Source organism: Parambassis ranga, chromosome 14, assembly GCF_900634625.1.
Source record: "Parambassis ranga chromosome 14, fParRan2.1, whole genome shotgun sequence".
NCBI classification, from domain to species: domain Eukaryota; kingdom Metazoa; phylum Chordata; class Actinopteri; family Ambassidae; genus Parambassis; species Parambassis ranga.
Genome location: NC_041034.1, coordinates 14,600,542 through 14,622,239, shown reverse-complemented (window position 1 = coordinate 14,622,239; position 21,698 = coordinate 14,600,542). Strand labels below are relative to the sequence as shown.

The following is a 21,698-nucleotide window of genomic DNA, read 5'->3' as shown; positions in this document are numbered from 1 at the left end:
GAAGATAAGAGGTAGAAAAAGCAGAGCCCTTTAAAAATGTGAAAGATAAAAGTGAAGATCAGGCACGTTTGGTACAATTTCATTATTTTCCAGGAACAGAAAGTGAAAATAAGTTTGTTGCTTCTTAAATGTCTGCAAGAACATGGAATGCAAATAATAAGTGGGGCAGCATCAAACAACAAAAAAAAAATACAGGCATACCTTTGTCTGTCTACCACACATGTGCATATAATTTGTATATACATATAATATAACATAGAATTTTATAATGGAGACTATATTACTGGTCATCAAAGCTTTCAGTGAGTTGCTCCAACAACAGCAGCTCTCTTACAAACCTGTCTGCATGTTGGAAAGTATTCCCACGGGAGAGGGGGGAAGCGAGGCTCCAGAAGGAAGAGGAGGGAGGAGGAGGAGGAGAAGGAGGAGGAAGGAGGAGGACGACAACGAAAATGGCAGAAAATAGGGGATGCAGAACTGACAGGCAGGCACAAGAATGGCTGCACATTGCCTTGGAACTGTTCATCTCATTATTCGACTTTCCTTTGAGAAACCACCCCCATCTCTCGCTGTTCGTCCCCATATTTTGCTGCATTTTATAAATGACTACATCTGCCACCTATTAGAGAAGATACACTAATCTTTGGTTGTGGTGGGTAAGCAGTAAGAACAATTCTGCATAAACAGCCTGCTGCTCCTGCACTAGCAACTGCTCACATCTCTGCTTCCAAGTGTCTGTCACTGCCTCTCTGTAGTGGAATTTCTGTGAAGCACTCTGCTGAGATATTCAAAATCTCTCAGATTCAGTTTCATTTTTCAAAAAGCCACATTATTTATGTGTGGTGTGATTCACTGCTCAAGTTTAAGATGGAAATTCAATATTTGTTTCTCAACATATAGAGAGAATCTTTTACTACTGATGAAATGTACTGTACAGAACAAATGGATAAAGCCTCTGTGACATCAACCATAGGTTTCCTAAACAATGGTTATGAAGCTCAGTATGGTGGTCACCAGCTGTGATCTCCATAGTTTCTTCCGAATGTAAAAACAAGAAGGTAGAGCATGACTGGGAGTTAGATGGGTGGGTAACGCTTGGGTGGAGAGCCAACGGCCTGTGACGGCACTCAACTGTCATTTGAAGTGCCCGGGCCCTCAATAATACATACAGTTTAAATTAGGTGTTAAAAAAACACTCTTATGTGAAGGACAAAATTAGTAGGCCAATCACAGCCTTTTGGAGCCTGTTATTTTAACACACTGCTGCTATTTAAAACAGATTGTTACAAGTAGCTGCATATTAGGGCTTCACATGAGAGTATGCATCATTTGCTATCATGAAAGTAAAAGTAAAATCATAAATAAGCGAAATTTCATACACCTGTGTTGAATAAATAGCATGTTTTGGTCAAAGGTGGTATTCTGTTATTACTGCAGAACAGACTAATGTCGTGATTAACAGACCGTTTCTATGGCTGCACCTCTGATCTCTTAACTTAAAGGACCATCTGTGATTAACTGTGTGGTATGCCAGTTTGAGTATATGAAACGAATAAGGGTTCTTTTGTTAACAAAATCTGAATGGTGATGAAAGCATCTGTTTGTCTGCAGTGCGTTGCTTCAAATGTGTTTATAAAACAGACAATAAACACTGAGCTTTCTAGCACAGCAATTGGGCTGTCTGGTATTCATTCAGTGGCAGTGATAAAATAAAGTGTCCGCCTTTGATTAGTTTAATGATAGTCCAAAAAAAAAAGTTGGCATTTAAATTACAAACACTAACAAACAATCATCAAACCGCAATTATACAGCACACCATCTGGGAGAGAGTGTTCGTTTTTCATTTTCACACCCTGAAGGGACTGTCAGACTTGTACTGAGATTTATTTATCTCTCTTTCTCTCCCTCTCTCTCTCTCTCTTTTTTATTAGAATCACACTTAACTTTTACTGGGTGATATGAAACAACACAAAGCAAATACTCAGAGGAAGCAGACAGAATGTTTTGACAAATGAAAACTGACATAAGGTTGAAAAGAAAAAGCGAAACAACCTTTGACCCCCGAGGAAGTTAGTATTAACCCTGAGCACAGATACGGCTGGAGGGTGCTGTTGACTGTGGCATTATGGAGTGACAGAGGATGGATAACGCTAATATCTCAGCCAATGCACAGCCATTCCTCTTCTCTTACTGACAGCAGGATTACTCAACCATGCAGTAAGCCCTTAATACTCCCGTACTGACGCATTCACAAGTAAACCACAAGACGTATCATAGTTTATGCCAGTACATGGTTTGTTGCAAGTTGTGGCTTGATGATGAGATTTCACTGTTAATTAATTTCAGTTGTTAGAAACTGCAGCAAAGCGCATCAATGCTGGTTAATTCTCCCTCCGGGAAGTTTCTGTTGCTATGTGTTACATATCAGGAAAAGAGTGAGTAAAAGGCATATGACATCAGAGTAACCTGACACAGCAACGATGGAGTTTTTATCGGAAATAGATGAAATGCAGCTGCATTACTACTCTGAGGATGCAGGGAAATGCAAACCAGCCCCAAAGTTCTGTGCTGAGCGAGAAATAGTAGCGAGAAAGATGTCAGGGGAAATGGGCCGAGCCCAACAGAATCTCCCCGGCAACAATCAGAGCTGAATACATTAATTACAACAAAATGATGCATGATTTCTCAGGACAGAAAATCTGATGCGATATCCAAGGCACACATTCAGGTAAGGGCACCCAAAAGCACACTGTAAAAAAAAGATACAACATGCCTTCACTTCACGGACACCGAGTTGGAATCAATACAGCTTCATTTGGGTTAAAACAGACCATTTTACAACATTAAATACATTATCAAGATACTAAGATATTTCTTCCATCTACAACAAACCCTTCTGTGTGGAGATGGGATAAAAGCTGCTGTTATCAAACCTAAAACATGCCCCTAAATGCCAGTAACTCATCCTCCATCTGCATTCCAGTCCATAAGAGATTCAGCTACAATAACTGAAGTCTGTGTCTTCCTTATTCTCCAAAGATGAACAAATTAAATGGCAAACACACAGACACAACTTGGCTAGTAAAGATGGCTTCATATCTATTAGATGAGCATTGGCAGCTTACATCAAAACAAAAAAAAAATTTTTTCCTTGACAAGTTAACTGCACATTTTGATTACAAAAAATACAGTTTTCTAAGGAAGTGTATCAAGGTGGTTTTAATTAATGGTGTAATTAAAGAATCTGCCATACATGTGAAGGTTGATCCTTTTTTTCCTTTAAATTGGTGGCTGATCAACACAGCTGAAACAATTTCAACACAACATACTCACAGACACATGCAAAAGCCAAAGTTTTACATTCTGATTATATTGCCACACACTAAGGAGCCATATGGTCTTTGTCAGAATCTTCTGAGTACTTCCCCTCTCTTCTCCCTTCACCATGCCGTAGCAAACCAAACAAACTCTCTCCCTCCGTCCTGACACTCCTGAACAAATCTGGCTCTTGAATACGCTGAGCCGAGGGGAATATAGCGACTGAAATTATTTAGACAATACTTGCAGTGCACTCTCCCCAGTCTCAGACTGTAAACATAAACCAGCTGTCCCCAGAGTGTGATACTTATTCACTGACTGATCTAACCATAGAGAGAACATGGAAGTGGAAAATAGGATGAAGAACAAGAGGCTAGCACAGCTTTCAAGGACTGTCATGGACAATTGGAAATAAATACCAATACCCGACTTTGTGGCTGTGAATGAAGAGCATGTGCAGTGTGTCAGCGTTTGTCAATCAAACAATATCCCTCCTCATTCATATGGAGAAAAATGACAACTTTCTGAGATATGCCACTCCACTACTGTACCACTTAGGATCTTTGACTGCGTTTATCCTGAGTGACTGCAGATGGGATGTTGTCAGCGATGGTGACAGCCATTTAAAGTGTGAAGCCATTAGTTAATGGATAGGAGCAAGGCAGAGGGGGAACCTGACCTCTGAGGATCTGCCTCAGCCTTCGCCGCTTCGTATATCTCCTTAACCTGCTCACTTTCAGCATACGATTACAATCAAGTAGAAATGGACAGGCAGGCAGACCGGGGGTCCCACCTCAAGCTGTCAATCTCATAGGTTGTCTAAGCTACGCATATCCCCATGATCCACTTCAGAGAGTGTGGTGTTAAAGTGGACATGTCTGTCATGTTAATGCAGTCATATAATTACCACGAGCCACCACAAAGCTTTCACTGGCTCTTCATGGAGAGCCAGGCTTCTGAGACTTACACTATATAATACGACAGTATGGTAAAATGTATTTACGGTAAGTCTAATATTCATCTGTGGATTTCTCCAGTACATGTTATTCTAGATCAATTTTTAAGTGAAACCTCACATGTTTAGCTACAAAACATTCATATATATCATTTATATAAAAAAAATAAATAGCTCTTTTCCTGTTGTGAGTAGATAACTTTGCATTTCTGTTGTCTTTTCCGGTGTTTCACAGATGTTAAAATAGTGACCATGTTAGCTTTAGTTTTACTGCCCTTTATGTTGCTCTAACATATTATTTTGCCTACATTTTTTTACAATTATGTCTAAATAAACCTGCGAAAAAAGAAGAGGCAAAAGAATCTAAGAGTCTAAACAGAGTTAAGACACCTGATACAAGATGAGCTGATCTGAAGTGTGTGCAATACAAAAATATGACAATGTCACTGAATGTATTTGAGACAACTCTTCATCATCTTCCTGTAAACTAACTTATTACAAGCAGCGGGCTTCCATTATGATTCATGATGTAAAAATAACAGGTTTGCAACATCTGCTGGGGAGCGGGGATACATGTTGCTATAAAAATCTGGATTCATAGGAGGACATGTGTTAATAGAATGAATAATGCATGAGTTTACATTTAACTGAATATACAAACAGAGGAATCAGAAGGGACATTTGTGCCTTGCTCTTCAAATCATGAGGAGTAGTGTGTCTGCAGAGCTGCCTTTCCTCGTGGCTCATTACTTCATCACTGCAGTGTTGTGGCTTAACCTTCAGCCCTTCCATGAGGCTTACTTTCCTCAAGCAAATGGCAATGTCCAATTAGTTTAGGAATAACATTTATTCCTCTTTCTTACTGAACCTAAAAACAGTTCTACTATCCAATAACCTTTAGAGTACACAGGCTGTGACTTTGCCTTCACCTCAATAAAGCGCTTCATGATTGAATCAAGTGGCTGAGGTCAATAGGACATATGTTCATTTCCCAGGGTCCTGTAGGGTCCCTGCAGGCAGAAAAAATATGCTGAGTGTCTTCTGTGACATTTATTGGAAAGGAACTAAGTTATATCTTTTTTTTCCTCCCTTTTTTCTCATTTCATCTTTTTGACTTTCAGAGGGCTCCACTACCCTGCATGTGTGTGAGTGTGTGCACGCGCACATGTCTATATGCATGTCGTGTATGCTTACACAGTATTGCAACCCTGTGGTCACGCTTCAGGCACCAGCACATACTACATCTGTCACTGTCTCTACAACGTCACCTCAATTTTCTGCAAACAAGTTTCACTTCTGTGCCTTGAAGGACAGACACTACTTCTCTCGTCTGTCTCTGTCACTCTTTTCCTGCTTCCATCACTTTTCATCTGTCATTGTCCAATGCTGCCTTTTGTCAGCCGTCTCCCCCCTTTTCATCATCTCTCCCTGATTTCACTTAAAGAACAGCAGTGGCGGAAAAAGAATACCATAAATTCATTTGGAACTGAGTTCAGGCTTTTATAGGTAATTAATTTTCCAATGAAGCTTTCACATTTACTTTGTCCATACAAGATCAAATGACTAATTCTCTGTGGGATTGTCATCAATGTGCAGCAGTCACTCTTGCCTGGGAGAGAGGGAGTCCATTAACCTATCATATTATGTAAAGTGATGCAATATTAATGACTAGCAATTGTGTAAATTAACTAACTTTTTAAGGTTAGGTTTTAAGAGAGTAATGCAAAGCACTAAATAATCATCCAATAAACTAATGCCACTATACACTGCCGCAACTGCAGCTGTTGAGATTTGATGTGCATGAACAAAAATATCTGTAATATATGTAATAATGTCAGTATTAGCCTTAAAAAATATACTATCATTGGCTTCATGATATATGCTGTATATGGGTTTATGACAGTATTTTATGATGCATGTATGTAATGTAAAATTTTAATAATGTACATATTGCAGCATATATTGCAGCATATGGTAAATGGATCATAATATGTGCATAGATTATATGTCAGCGTAAACTAGCCAGAACATGCAAAGGTTTTTGGATAACAACACTACACAAAAATATCACATTAACAAGAATAAAGGAATTTTATGACACCTATCAACAGAGTAAGGTGAGCCCTCCTTTTAACACCCCCTGGCTTCTCTCCTAAACTCCTTAACTCAGCAGCATTTGCCAAAGGGGATTCTGTTTTACCACCTAGCCCCAGGGTGACCCGTGGATCTGTGTGACCTCTGAAGGATAGAGCAGGGAGACATAACTCATCCAGGCAGCTTCAACAAGTCCTCTCTGTGTTCCTTCTCGACCTTAAAACCTGGCAGTAAATTTAGTGAACTACGAGTAATAAACTCTCCCCCTTGAGGGCTTCGCTTCTGAGGGTGGGAGCGCTGATCTAGCATTACCATGATACCATTTGACCATCTCTTTCATTATAATTCAAAAGGTGAAACGGATACTGGAGGGGGTGTTATTATTCTAAAACCTTGATGTCTGCCCAGGAGATGGAGACTGCGCTGCAAGCTGACGCAGCTGACGCAGCTGAGCAGAGCAGGGGATCTGACAGGAATGGATGGGGAACTGCGCAGTGTGTGAGGGCATGCTGTGGTTGTTAACCCTTGTCGCCAACACTTCTTTCTTTCAGTGCATTCTTTACTCCTGTTGTTATCCAGACTGACCTTGGCATTTTTGGATTCCTAAAACCTGTGCTCTATAAGGACTCACAGACCATCTGCCCACATCCTATTCTGATGGTTGTAAGCCCTGACCTTTTGCTCTTTGCCCTCTACAAATTTCATTCCACCTCTAACATACATACACAGACACACACACTGGTTATTCAACCTGATGGATTCCTGGCTGAGACACACTGAAAGGCTGCTGAACGGGTAACTCCCCACACTTGACACTTGTAAGGCTGCGATTCAGCGAGTTGAGACTGTCACCTGTTAGGAACACACTCAGCTCTTGTTTAGACCTGGGGAGTAAAGCAGACACACAGCTGCTGCATGCATGGCAGTGAATCTGCACCTGTCTCTCAACCATAAAAGTGACACATTTTGGAGCAACAGTAACAAACTAAAACAAAACAAATGAGGTTAAAAAGTAGAAGGGTGTCGAAATGTTTCCCTCAGTGTCAGCTCTACATAATTTCCAAAAGATAGGTAAAATGCATAAAACTTGTGTATTAAGTGATCTGCAGCTGCATTTACATAGGGTTTAGGAGGCATGTAAATGGCAGAGTGTGCCAAGAGAAACAAGAGCATTGAAAGGCACGAAGAGATGGCCTTGAAATACAGGAGAAACTTGGGAAAAACAGGTGTGTTTGCAGAATGTGATTAATATCTTGTCATGTAGGGTTTTACATCTGGGTATTGGAGCGGGAGTCAGAGTGGAGCAAGAACACGCAAGCACACATTAGCGTAACTTACTGGCTACTTCCAGAGATGCATTGTGACTGATTGCCTGGCCCAGATAGTTTCGGGCCACACATACGTAGCTGCCATCGTCCGGTTTGCTCCGTCGTCCATGGAAGATGCGCAGAAAGAAAAGGGACCCGTTGGGCAACAGCATGCGGTGGGAGAGGGGGTTGTCTCGGTCGGTTTCGACGCGTTCCCCGTCTTTGTACCATTCCACCGTGGGGGTTGGACGGCCCTCTGCCTTGCAGTTGAGAGTAGCTGGTTCCCCTTTGGACACGATGAGGTCAGAGGGATGCTCCACAATGCGAGGAGGGAAGTCTTCCTGGCGAAGGCGAGACCCTAGATGAGAAGTGCAAAAGTTAAGTACACACTCAGTCAGTGGAATCAGGAATATTGAAATGCATCAAATAATCCTTCCACACAATAAAGAGCAGCATTAATCAAAACAGCAGCAGCTCTAAAGGAATTAGACATGGCACATTATTAAGTGTCTTGTATTAACAATAATCCAGTTTGACAATATAATTACCACACAAACACAAGTCCCTCATGGAATATTTTGTCTTTGTTACAGCAGCTGGAACCCCACGAGGCACTGTGAATTAAAAATAATGCTGACACGTAAAAATCCTCAAGAAGTAATATCTTTTAAAAAAAACAGTGTCTTGGTTTCACAAATTTATTTGCAAAAGCTAACTGTGTATTATGATAGGATTATAGTATTATCTGTGCCAACGCAATATTGTAAATGTTTGTTTTACTTATTTGAACATAGACTGCTTTTTAATGTATTGAAAATTAGAATATAAGAGCTAATAGAAAGCAGAATATGCCTCAGCGGAATTAGTGATGTCACAATACACTTAAATAAATAAGTGTTTAAGTGTATTTTCTTATCATAACGATACATTTAGAAGCCTGGTGCCACTGTAGCATTTGCACACCTGCCTGTCGTGCATGCCCATACTCCCCTGAGCATCCCTCCTCTCCTAACGCCTTAGTGTGTGCGTTTCATTGTGTGCGTACATATTTTCACTATGTGAAGCCAATTTCATCACAGCCATAAAAAGAGCCATAGAAAAAAATAATACCTCCAAACACACCTGACACTAACGGCCACAAAATCACCTCTAATCCCTGACACACTGTTGAGGTGTCAATCATGCTGGTCCTCTTAAAGAAGCTGTGTAAGAATGAGTCCCAGTGAGAAAGAGGACAAAGCAAACCTTCCTAATGAGATCCAGGTACCCAACTGCAATGCCTCTGTACATCCTAAATTCCATTCATCTCTTTCCAAACCTCCAACACAGCCAAGCATGCACACTAACCCACCTCTAAAACAGCTACAAGTGTCATCATTTTACAGAAGCAAGTCACAACTGCACAACAGAGGGGACTGGACATTAATGACAGCCACACAGCCACTATTTACCTGTTTTACAGCTGTGGGAACACCTTTCTCTTCTTTCAAACTGTGGCAAACAGTAGCTTACACAGCTTCCAGCAAGGCTTGCTTTAATGTGCCAATGGCTCTGTAAAGCAGATAATCACCACCGTGCTAGAGAGTGATGAGCTCCTACACTCCTGCTGCAACCAATAAATCCCACACTAGACAAGTGTTTACCCAGATAGATAACACCTCACACATTGTGAAATGGGTGAGAATTTGATCCACTGGGTTGTGTGTTTGTACAAATCTGATTTTTTTTTCCAAAAGCTTACAGAGGAGGCTGTGAAATTAGAGAAAGACTACAACCCCCTAACTCGCACTAAGTCGGGAACAATAGACAAATGCAAGCTTATCATTAAAAACTGAAAGATATGCTCACATTTGCATGTTTTGGCTCCAAAAGCCTTATATTACATGGGTAGTAGTGTGATTAAATGGATGTGGACTGCTGAGATAAGCCCCACCACTGCCTGAATCTTAAAATTTTCATTTCGTTTTGCCATTTACGGCCTTTGTCTCCCTTTCACTCCTCAACACTTCAAGTGGTTGATCTAGCTAAAAGGCTACATGCTAATGAAAGCGAAATTTGACAAAAGCAAGTAATTACCCAGGTAAAGATTGCTGTTCAGAAACATTCAGGAACCCTGCAGCAATTTTCTTATTTAACAAGGACACCAGCAGAAGCCTTATTTTCTGTTGGCATGGTGCAAGAGTAGCCTAGAGGTCTGTAACAATGTACCTGATTGGTAGCTGAGCAGATTTGAATCACTGTCAGGCAATATTTTTTCAGACTATTTCAGATTCATTAGGGCAGATTTAGAGTATTTTTAAGATTTTTGCTTCCAACTCAGAACAATAGGGTTATTCAATACACTGCCACAACACTGTCTGTTTATTTGTAAGCATGTCACAAATATAATGCTCTTGTTATAATGACAATAAAGCCAAAGTCACATTCATTTTTGGCTCCTTTATTTCCTAAAAAAATGCTTTGGGTTCATCATAAATTTGATAAATAGTCATTATGTATATGTTACCAAGGCTGGATATCACATCACTGCAGGTGTGCTCATTCATTTTGACCCCCTTTCTGGTGCAACTTGTGCAACCCTCTGCATTTCTATAGCTCCTTTCACAATGGACAAAGCCATCAGGCTTTTGTCTGCACTGGGAGAGGGCGTTGTTGGCATCATTTCCTTATCAGCTCCAGCCTCACCGAGTAGTGATGTGACACCAGGGTTTATGCACTAATTCTGGCTGCCTCACTGATACATCACCATCGATAGCTTCATTTTAAGTTTTAGGAGTAAGACAAAAACGAGTATGTATCATTGTCACTGACCTCTAGGCTGCATTGTAACTGTAACATCTATTGGCAATGGGAAAAGAGTCACTGGTGATGGATTAACTGATTTTTAGACATTTTTCAGGGCTTTAATCGACTAAAGTAAATTTTCAACAACACAAGGTACATCTCACTTCCTGTATGCCAAAGACCAATTACTATGTCTGCAGAATTAAAACAGCAAAAATTGTTGCATGAATGAACAAGGAATTACTTTGTCACATTTCAAGCTGAAAGGGTAGCGAATCATTTAGAAAAAAAGATGGAACGCAATCTCGAAGAAAAAAAAGACAGCTATTCAAACCAAAGCGAGAGAGGCAATACCACCCATATAGCTGTGGAAAAAACACAGTAAATATTTAATTCAAGTGCAATTTTACACACTGTCTAGACGATTAAACAGGTACCAGAACAATATAAACAAGGCTGCCACTGTGGCCTTCAGTCCCTGTTTACAGCACACATGCTTGTTCTTAATTGTGTTGGGCTGATGCCTAAGGGTCCAGGCAATTCCCTAAGCTCCCTGGCATTACTGAAAGGCAATATCAGCCCGCCACAAGTGGCCCCCCAAAAGACTGGGCTTTATCTGCAAAGGGCCAGCAGCCAGCACCAAATCAGTATGCAAAAACATGCACGCAGGTGCACAATGGTGTACATACATACACACCAAAGGTCATTTGTAGCACCTGTGCACCTACAAATATGTTGACTTTCTCCAGTCAGTCACCCCCGAGGCAGGTCTGTTGTCTTGTTAAAGATGTCTGTGTTTTGTCTCAGATTGCTGAGAAAAGAGGTGTAGAGAGTCTATTTGATTTATAAACATGCATCTCTCTCTCTCTCTCTCTCTGGAGAATTAAATAAAATGTGCAGAAAAAACAACTAGCTACAATATGTTGGAATAGAAAAGCTAGATATTTTGCATGTCATTCAAATTTAGGGGATACATTACAGGAGGAAAGGAAGAGGAAAATAAGCAGTGATAAAGGGGGGGGTGGCTTTAAAATAACAAATCGTGGGCACAGAAATTGTAATAATGCAATGTGAGCATAATTTACTGCAGTGTTGGTGGTCCTGGATCAGCCCACCCCAGTGTCATTTACAGTACAATACTGTATGTATTTACAGGGCATGAAAGGGGGCTTCTATGACCGCCTGGATCCAAACCAAAAAATTATTCGGAGAACAGATCAAATATCACAACGCACACACACTGACAAACGTCTTCTGAAGCCTGGAGACTTAGGTTACAGTTTTTGAACCTAGACTCACATTAAAATCTCAAAAAACACTTCTTAAAGAATGTGCATAATTGTCTTGTTGTGGTTTGCCCAAACAAGCAAGTGCTACAAAAGCACTGGGTGACTTTAATTCAATCTGTGATTCGTGACTCCATGACTACCACCACACTGGTGCTAAATCTCTACCTGAAGTAGTGAAGGGATTACCTGTACTCGAGTGCCAATGTCATTTTGGAGGAACAGGAGTCGAGAGCAGCTAATAAAGGCAGGCAGATTTTTCAGGGAGGCTTAGGAGTGAGCAATAAATAGAACAGCTATGTCTTGTTAAGGAATTCCCTTTGTTTCAGTCTGTAAAAGTCATTTAGTTTTCTTTTTTGTGACCCATGGGCAAGAACACGGATCAAAGTCTGTACTTTTAATGGCGAGACAAAGCTTTCCTGAAGCTTCTAAGTTCATTACACTGGCCTTGTAAGTTAAATGACGCCACGCATTTGAACAGACAATTGGCAGACATAAAGACAAGACAAAGAAACAAGTGAGGCTAAAAGCAGATTTGGGAGGCAGCCACAACACGGCATTAATCACTGAAAAAAATACCCATCTAAACTATTTCTTTGTTAGGTTGAAATATTTTTATCCAGCAAGTGTTAGATGGATGTAGGCACTGATCCACTTTTGACCTGACATAACGTTTAAGTCTCAGTTTCATGAAAATAGTGACTTAAATATGCATTTATAGTGAGAGACTGGATCTTCGGTGTGAATAGCAAATGAGTGCTGTCAGCATTTCCATCCTAAAATACACTTCACAGACACAGACTAGACAGCTGTCGGACTCTGTGACACTTAACTTACAGCAGTGAAGTATTAGTGTGACAAGTGGATGACATTATATGCAAGTGTTGTTTTTTGTCTTGCTGCGCATCGCTGCACCAACTCCAATATTTTAAGCACATCTGGTTAGTGTGACCCGTGGATCCAACATTGTCAGAGAAGACAGAAGTAATTGCAACATCACTGCATCTTGGGCTTGTGATTGTGTTTAAAGAAATACAAAGAAGCCAGAGTATTCTTCCTCTTTATCCGCCAGACCATTCTTTAGTTCTGTTAAAGAGGTCTGACCATGCAGACTTCTATGAACGAACGAACTGTGAATATTAATCTCCCCTTAAATGAAAAACCAAACTCAAATTAAAAAGGAGATGCTGCACTAAGGCTTTTATCGAGGTGGAGGACAGATTTGGTATTGTTTTGTGGTATAGAAGCTTCATGAGGTCATGCAAACACATACAAGTGCGTCATAAAGAGACACTTTTAATACCTCTATATTCAAGAAAAAACTTTACTGGGAAAGCCTTGAGTATATTCATTTTCTGTCTGTGAACCTACAGCCAGGAGGTGGTTAGCTTTGCTGAGCTGCCAAGAAACAGTTCAGCACACAATCCCCTATAACACCACAACTCAATTTTACGGTTCAGATTTTTTCTGTTTCCAATCTTTATGCAAAAGTAAGCTAACCATGAAGCTCCTGGCTTAGCTCCATATTAATATAAAGATGTGAGAGTGGCATTGATTTTCCCAGCAAACACTCTGGAAGAAAGCAAATATTGCCCAAAATGTCGACCATTTGCTCATCCCTCGGAGACACATATTCCCAAGACAAACTCGTTCATTTGTAAAATAAAACACAGGGAACCTCTAAATGCCAGACATTCTTTCTCAGCCTGTATAAACTACAATTAAGTGGAACAGTTGAACACTGTCATTCAGTCAAGAATGTGGAGGAAAGAATGTGTTTCTTTGCCTGTGTGTGGCCAGGACAAGGTGTCTGCAACCAAACACTCTCTCCCTTTTCCTTTGCACTTGCAAATTTGACTTTAAAATTGCATTTGTACATGTGGTTTTAATCACAGGGAAGTGGATACAAAAAACTTTGGCTGCAATATCTTGAATTGGGGCATCTTTCTATTGCTATCATTTCACTCCAACACAATGCAGAGTGAAGCAGTCTTTGGGGAGGAAAGTCAAGGTCACGGACATGATAAGACCTCCCAACTGCAGCACCCAGATGTTCTGGGCGAGATATGAGCTAAGTGAAATAGTCAGCATGAGAAACAAGCTTACAAGCTTACCACAGGCTTAGAAATTGATTTTATTAGCTGTAGACTAATAACTGTTTTCACTATTGATGTTTTTAGTGGATTGTTGTTTTAATTAAATACACGGTAAGTAAATAATACACATTATGGGTATAAAGTGTCCATTAAAAAGAAATGAGTGAACAGAATACAATATTAATAGTTTCCTTTAAATATTTTGAGGAACATTTTTGATACATTTTCTTTTTTTTTACAGGGCCATAATATAATATTATAGGGGAAAAACCATTTGGATTACCATCTGTTAAATGCTCAGTGGGAAGGTAACAAGCACTAAAGTCTACAGGGCATACTCAAACCAGAACATTGCTGGTACACGATAAACATCTGAGCCAAGTAGGTCACCGGGACACTTTAACTGGAGAATAAATCCATCAGGCCGTGTGTGACAGAGGGCCAAACATATTGCATCTGTCATCTAATGGCATATTCCTGCATTTTGAGAATCTCATTATATTTTGTTGCATCACTTTGTTTTGATCTGAATCATCATAGTGTTGATTGTGTCAAATAGTGTCAGCATATTGCTTCGTAGTAAACAGATAAGCTGGATTGTAATGAGAAGCGCACCTCCTACATTTGCAATGAGACACCTCTGAAGCACGGCTGCCTGGGAAAGCACGCAGCTCATCTGAGAGGCTTATTCTCACTCCATTAAATGTTCAGTGGAAAGTAAAGTGGCTGTAGAGGCCATTGATTATCACTCAGGCAGCGCTTCAGAGTCAAACTTCCCATGAATGGTGCAGACACTGAATTGCCATGAAGTTATAGCTTGCTATTTATAAAGAAAACACATATATCTCATGTAAATTGACACAGTTAATCCTAACTGTTTATTTGGTTAAAGCTACATTTCTACAGTCTGAGTATAATGGGTTAAATTGAGTGCAATGTGTATGTTCAGCAGTGTAGGTTATCTCGTTTCCTTCCTCTCCTCTGAGGCTTGTAAGTTTTAAAAATGCTAGTTAAAACATTTTCTGCTATCTGAATCAACGCCTTAATATTACATTAGCTTCCTGCTGTGTCATTGCATGTCACAAGTGCATGTCTGCATGACCTACATTTATTTTTGGTGTTAATTGCGCCTCTGGTAGTGGTAGCCCAGATGTGAACAGACTGTCACACTGTGAAGGGAGGGAGACTTCGCCCTGAGCACCAAAACTGGAGCCCTCTAACAGGACTCATTCTGGTTAGCAAAGTCCCATTTCACGCATGTGTGCATGCAGACACAGGCGCATACATGCACTGAAAAAACAGCGCAATAACAGCAGATACACGTACAGTGAAACACACGAGCAAGCTTGCTTTTGCATCTAAACCAAACCTTAAAACTGTCGATTCCCCTCTGAGTAATGAAGAGGATGAATAAGTGGCCACAGCCGCTGATGCCTCTTGACTGAACTGACACTTGAAGCAATCATAGGATCATGCAAACATTAAGAATGCATGTTCAGAAAGAGGTGATTAGAGTTCAGTGCTGCTTTCACTCATTTTTCCAGCACTGTCAGCATGTTACAGAAGGAATAATTAGCTCTGCAATAAACCCCCATCTTCCTCCTCCCAGGAACATAAACATCTGAGTTTAGTTCAATTTGTGAACCTTCTAAGACCTGGTTTGCTTTTCCATGAGCCAGCAGACCCACATCATTAGACCACTGTGTTGTGTTGTTGAAGCTTTCTTTGGTTTATTCTGTTGTTTAGATCACTATACTGTGAGGATGGAGGATTTTCAGTTTTTCAGCGACTACTGATGGTTTAATTTGAAAATGATTTAACAAAATACAACAAAACTGATACTGATCTTCTCTCATATTACTACGAATAAAAATTATTTAGAAAATGGCTGGTTCAGGCAACAAGAACTGTTTCCTCTTTCAGATTAAAAATGCAGAATGCAAAACATATCACACCCTCTGTGCTACTAATGTTCTGCTATCTGAGCCGCCGGACACCTGTTGGATTTGTGTGTGCTACTTTCCAAAAACAGAATGTTTAAACCAGAAGTTGAATTATGAAAGTGTGTTCTTCTCTCATGTTGCTCCTTTGTTCACAAATTAACACTCTGACCTGGCAGTGCTTATAAAGTAATAACATTCAAGTGCAATTTGTTGTTTCTCAAAACAGTTTCGATCATCTTGAGCCGAAAACTGGCAGGGGTGTCTGTCACACTGGAAGCATTCAAGCCAAGGAACCAAGTCTTATCAAAACACAGCTGCCGTGTCTGCTGCTGCTGCTGCTGGGGATGGTGACATATTATTACCTTTATAAAACACAGTCTACATTAAGTAGTAGACCTAGTTGCAACTGCTGAAAAATGTAGATTTTATCCTGTCTAATATATGTTTTAATTTCTGTCTGTGATTTACAATCACATAACATAACAAACTTAGACTACAAATCACTAAAATAACACATAGAGCCAAAAGCTGTGTTTATAAATGTAGTGTGAAGTGAGGAGTACATTTTCAGACACTCCTCTTATATACCTGCTTGGAGCAGCAATACATACGAGTGGCATTAAAGCACTGCAGCAGGAGAAGCCAAGAAGTCAGAGTTCAGTGAGGATGTGAATTGGCTTCTGGAACTCTATAATATCCTGTCCTCTTTTTTTTTTTGCAGCAAACCTGCCTGTGTCAGTCACTTCCCCTGCACACACATACAGTATGATCCTGTGTTCTTCGTACGTTGCTTTGGCTATGAAGGAATATGACTTTAATCTTTTTTTTTTTCCGCTGTTTTCCTTAGACAAGCTTTTCAAACAGAATTTTAGACAATGATTAAAACGCATCATGTGGTAGAGAATTTATCTGTATGAACAGCCTTTTATCTGAATCCATTTGCAGCTCTGCTGTTGATCACACACGTTGGCACAGGCTCTGTGGTTGGCTGGTGATGTAAGTTACGGGTAAAACCCCAGCAAACTGGCTGTGTTGACTGATTTTTATTCATATATTTATGGTTTCATTAAAATTGGGAGGTGTTTCTAAAGTAAATTATCTTTATGTGTTTAATAAAATATACTACAACTTCCAATTAAAATTCAAAATCTGGCTATGATCCACCTTTGATACCAACCTCCCATCTCAGAATAAAGCAGCTGTTTGAAGTGAGCAAACCACTGCAGGTACTTTTGCTGATTGGTAGTAAATCTTGGTCTGCTTTAGCTCTTTCTGCAGTGCAGAACCACAGCCAATGGGAACACTGTCTGTGAGATGAAGGACTATCTCAATTTTCCTTTTATCTCTGTGTTCCTCCAAATTCTGAACATGAGTTAATTACTGTATTTTAAAAGTGCTTCACAGTGCTCCCTTTTTCTCCACACCTTGATTCAATACATGTCCACACTTTCTATCGTCTTTACCTGAGGCATTCCTTTTCATAAGTCATGAGATTCCTCTGGCCATCATGTCACACTATAAGTCCCAGTAACATGGACATGGAAGAAGGCCTTCGGCTATGCTGCAGCCCAGAGAAGAAATGGAATCTAAGAAGGTGAAACTCTAAAGGTTATTTCTTCCTTTTTTACTACATAATTTTAGTCTTATTTACACTTTTTATTCTAGATTTGAACAAGGTGAACGAAAATACATCTTTCATATAAACTGGCAGAATAAAAAGCAGCATTAAGTAAAAGTAATAAAAAGTAATAAAACACATCAAATATATTCTAGTAGTAGGAGTAGCTCAGGATATTGCAACAATAGCCATTATACAAAGGAATAGATGACATGATATGATAATCTTGATAAATGTATAGTATGTGTATGCTTGTAGGTAGATGAACTCATCATTAAAACACAGAAATAATATAGTTTTATAATATATTATAAATACTATACATTTTTATCTCTTGCACTTTGTATCCCAGTATCTACCACAGTAATAATGTAGAATGTGGTATTTTCTTGAAACAAATAAAAAAGCTACTGACTCGTTCTGCACTGATTCCTGGATACTCCTTTTGTGCAGCTGCCCTTCACCAGCACCACTGCACCAGCAGAGCTGATTTAAGACTCTGACCAATCAGAGATGCTGTGCTTTTCAGAGACCTCCATTCCTCCCTGTCCACACAGGTAAATCTGCTGAAACAAACTGCCATTTCATGGAAACCTTAAATGTCTAGGCATATCATGGGTTAAGACATGACTACATAGGACACATATCTTCCAGCTCTCCCACTAGCTAATAAGATTTGAATGTCAAAACGCTGAAGATTCTTTGAGTGACGACATTCCAACTTCAGCCTGTAGCTTAAGACGGTAGTGTTACGGTAGGTACGGCCCTCTGCCTGCAATAACAAGGTCAGGCCTCAGGGCAGTGCACTCACACTGGCCTACTGATCGACCTGCTCTCTTCATCATGCACTGAAGACATACAAGGATGTGGCAAGCCAAGTTAAGCACTGCATTTGCTGCTGAAGGCTGTCAGTATTCATTTTAATATTTCAACTTATTATTAAAATTAGCACAAAGTATATACTTTGTATACTGAATGTATAATACTTTGAAGATCACAATGGAAAGTCTGGACAATAAAAATGACTCCATATCTACTGTCTACATTGTTCTTAATGTCTTTAGTTTCCAGTGTTAAAATTATTTTGCCACATTAAGCATTTAGAAGTCTTTAATCAGAAGTAACAATAATATGACTGCAACTTTTTATTATTATGGGTTCGTTTGTGAGTTCCATCTGACAGCAAACTGTAGCATTGTAAGTGCTAACTAATAATAGATGTGCTAATTAAAGCAATTTATGCATGTTTTGGGTCCTTCGGGGCAGGATGCTCTACTGGGAAACCGTCTTTACGCCACAGTCTTCACATAGAGGGCTTTGAACCCTGTCAGTAATGACAGAGACGAGAAACAAATAAGGGAGAAATATAAGAATTTTTGTGCTTCTAAAGTCACAACACTGGGCCATTCCTTTGTTTTGTTTCTAAGCTAATCTTAGTCACTGCCAGCCTAATTGATGATATGAGTGAGAGTACATTTATTTTCCGTGAGTGTCTGAGCGTGAAAAGACTGCAAAAGATTCATCAAAAAGCATATTGATTGCATTGATTATTAGACGCCTGACTAGAGAGGAGATGACTCACAGAGGTATCCTCAAGAAGCATCTTGAAGGTCATATTACTATGACCTTTAGAGCTGTCCTTTGAAAAATTTAATTCTACGAATTACTCTTGAATCTTAAAAAAGGACAGAATCTTGATTTTCAGATGATGAAATAACGCTATTTGCATATTAATCACACACACTTCAGGTGCAGAATGTCACAATTACTTATAAAACCTCAGGATTGGAAGAGCAGATTTATTTACAGAAGTAATTATCCCAAGTGCTTCAGCACACAGACGTAGCTGGACACTGACCTCAGAGCAGGAAACGAAGGCCAAAGGAGTACAAACAACCCAAAGAAAACCACCAACCCACGGGAATTCTCTGAGCTTAGAAGTTATTCCAGATGTGTATAGCTCCTGTTCCACTGTTTAGGGCTTTCTTGACAGTTTTGTCTTAAGAACTGTGTGGAGCACCCTTAGTTGACAAGCACAAATGATTAAATATACCAACCTAATATCAGAAGAAATCTTGGTGATCTGACTGCTTTTTCAGTTCATCTTGTTGGTTTACGTTTAACATTTTTTATTAAAGTAGATCATCAAAGAATTGCATTGTCTTTACTGAACTGACTTTAAAACCTTGAGGGAAGTAGCAAGTGGGAGGAACCTTCAGGCAAGGAACCTGCTACCGTTGGTGGACAGACAGCAATCGATCCCCCTCAAAAGGTGGAGCTGTGTTTGTCTTAGACTGTGTATGTGTGTGCATGCCTGTGCTGAAGGTGTGAAGACCCGTGAACTCCAAGCCCACAGGCTTTACTCTCCCAGTTTTAGCAACCTCACAGGAAACCAACAAGTAAACAAGGGAAGCAATCATAAATCACAGCTTTCTGCACTTTGAAAACAAGCTTATGCTTACACCATTACACATGCATTTATGCAAATTCAGGCAGAACCAAACAATTGAAGCAACACCCACAGAGGTTTGAGATACAGTGCAGTCTTAGTTATTCTACTTCAACAATTCCTGGTGGGCAAAGTTCTTATGAGAGTAAACACTTGTGTCAGACAATGTTCATTTGACATGACCTGAATTTTTACACAGTCTGACTGTATGCTTTGAATGACAATGAACATAATTAAAGGAACCATGTTACGCTCATTCCAGCTCGACACTTTTTCACTCTAGGATTACATTAGAGTAGCTTTGCATGATTCCAGTTAAAAAAAATCCTGACTTATCTCATACTGCACATTATGCATTTACCCTCTGCCTTAAGTAGTCAACACAGGCTCTGCTAAAACTCGTCTTTCCTCTAGATCTGCTTTGTTTGTGAGCATCCTAATGCTGTGAATGTTCCAAAAGCAAACTTATTAAGTATCATTTTATTCTTGATTGAAAACATAAACTTTCAAGCCTGAATCAGATCCAGAATATGAGTGTCGACAGCACTTTTCACAGCGGAATGTCTCTGTTTGGCAAATACTGTACTTCTTACTGACACAACAGCCAATATAGTCTGTCAATCACAAGCTATGTATAAAACATCTTCTATATGCCACTGTGAGTAGGGGTAGCATTTGGCTCACTAAAGATGTTGTTTTTATTTTTATCTCAATATTTGTTAGTTGACTATGAGCATTCAATGGAGTAGCTAGCGTTAGCTCAAATATCATCATATTGATTTTGATTTAAAACAACTACTATGGAAAATCCACATATGCAAGCAAGAAGCTGCATGAAGTTAATGAAAATACAGGATGATATGGGCAGAGAAATATATAAATTGACATTCAAAGATGAAAATTCAAGGAGTGTCATGACACAAGCATGCACAAATTAGCAACCAACACATGTTTCTGTCCAGAGAAAAAAAAAATTCTCCGACACTATGAATGAAGAGAGTCCCACGCATCATTTTTGGAGATGCTTTCCAACCAAGCCAGTGTCCACTGCAGCTTATTAACTGCACTATTTCAAAGGAAGAACAGAAGGAATCTGACAATTTCATCCACCAAACAAAGGAATTCTCTCTGGCGTACAAAGATATCCTATCAGCCTTATCATCCATAGCAAAAAAGTCCTCATTAGTAGTGGGACTTGGCTCATCACTGTCACCATCACAAAGACTACAGGGACTCTTGCTAGCTAGGGAATGTCACAGCAGGCTGGCCTCACCCAATCAAGCCATCATTACTTAAAGTCCAGCATTCTGTAACAAGTGCAGTGCGGTATTTTGGGTCACAACAATCAAACTTGCAACCTCAAGTGTCAGTCGCCAAAACAGCACGAGTAAGTACATGTTACCTCTGAACTGTGCACAACCAACTCAAGCAGACCAGCCAGATGTCTCAGTTAAACTGTTCCCTGTGGGGCTGCGACACACACCAGTTATGGAATTAGGCTGTGTTCAGCTGGTCTCTAAGCCCCTCTTGCACTTACTTCTAAACTGATAACACATGGATGAGAGGGTTTCCTGAGTAATTACATCATAGCTAGTATAGTTATTACCATGATCCTATTGAGCACACAGTAGTGAAACAAGCATCATAACAAACAATAACAGAATTGCCCATTCTTATATTTTTCTGTCCCTTTATTAGACAGCTTTTACACATCATAAAAAAGCAGGTAGAATGGCGAGGCAAGGCACAAGACATCACTCTGGGGATGCATAATTAAGATCTGCAGGATGAAAGGGAAAGGCCATTTTGACAAAAGCATATGCTTTTTAATGGCCATCATTTAGCCTA

General features: G+C 39.8%; 1 protein-coding gene across 1 annotated transcript in view; it reads right to left on the bottom strand.

Moving 5' to 3' along the window:
- LOC114445740 (roundabout homolog 1-like) overlaps positions 1-21,698 on the bottom strand; it is a 77,237-nt gene that overhangs the window by 39,814 nt on the left and 15,725 nt on the right. Inside the window, exon 6 of the mRNA XM_028420917.1 lies at positions 7,706-8,032. Within this exon, the coding sequence (XP_028276718.1) occupies positions 7,706-8,032 (327 nt within the window). The remainder of the gene's footprint in view (positions 1-7,705; positions 8,033-21,698) is intronic.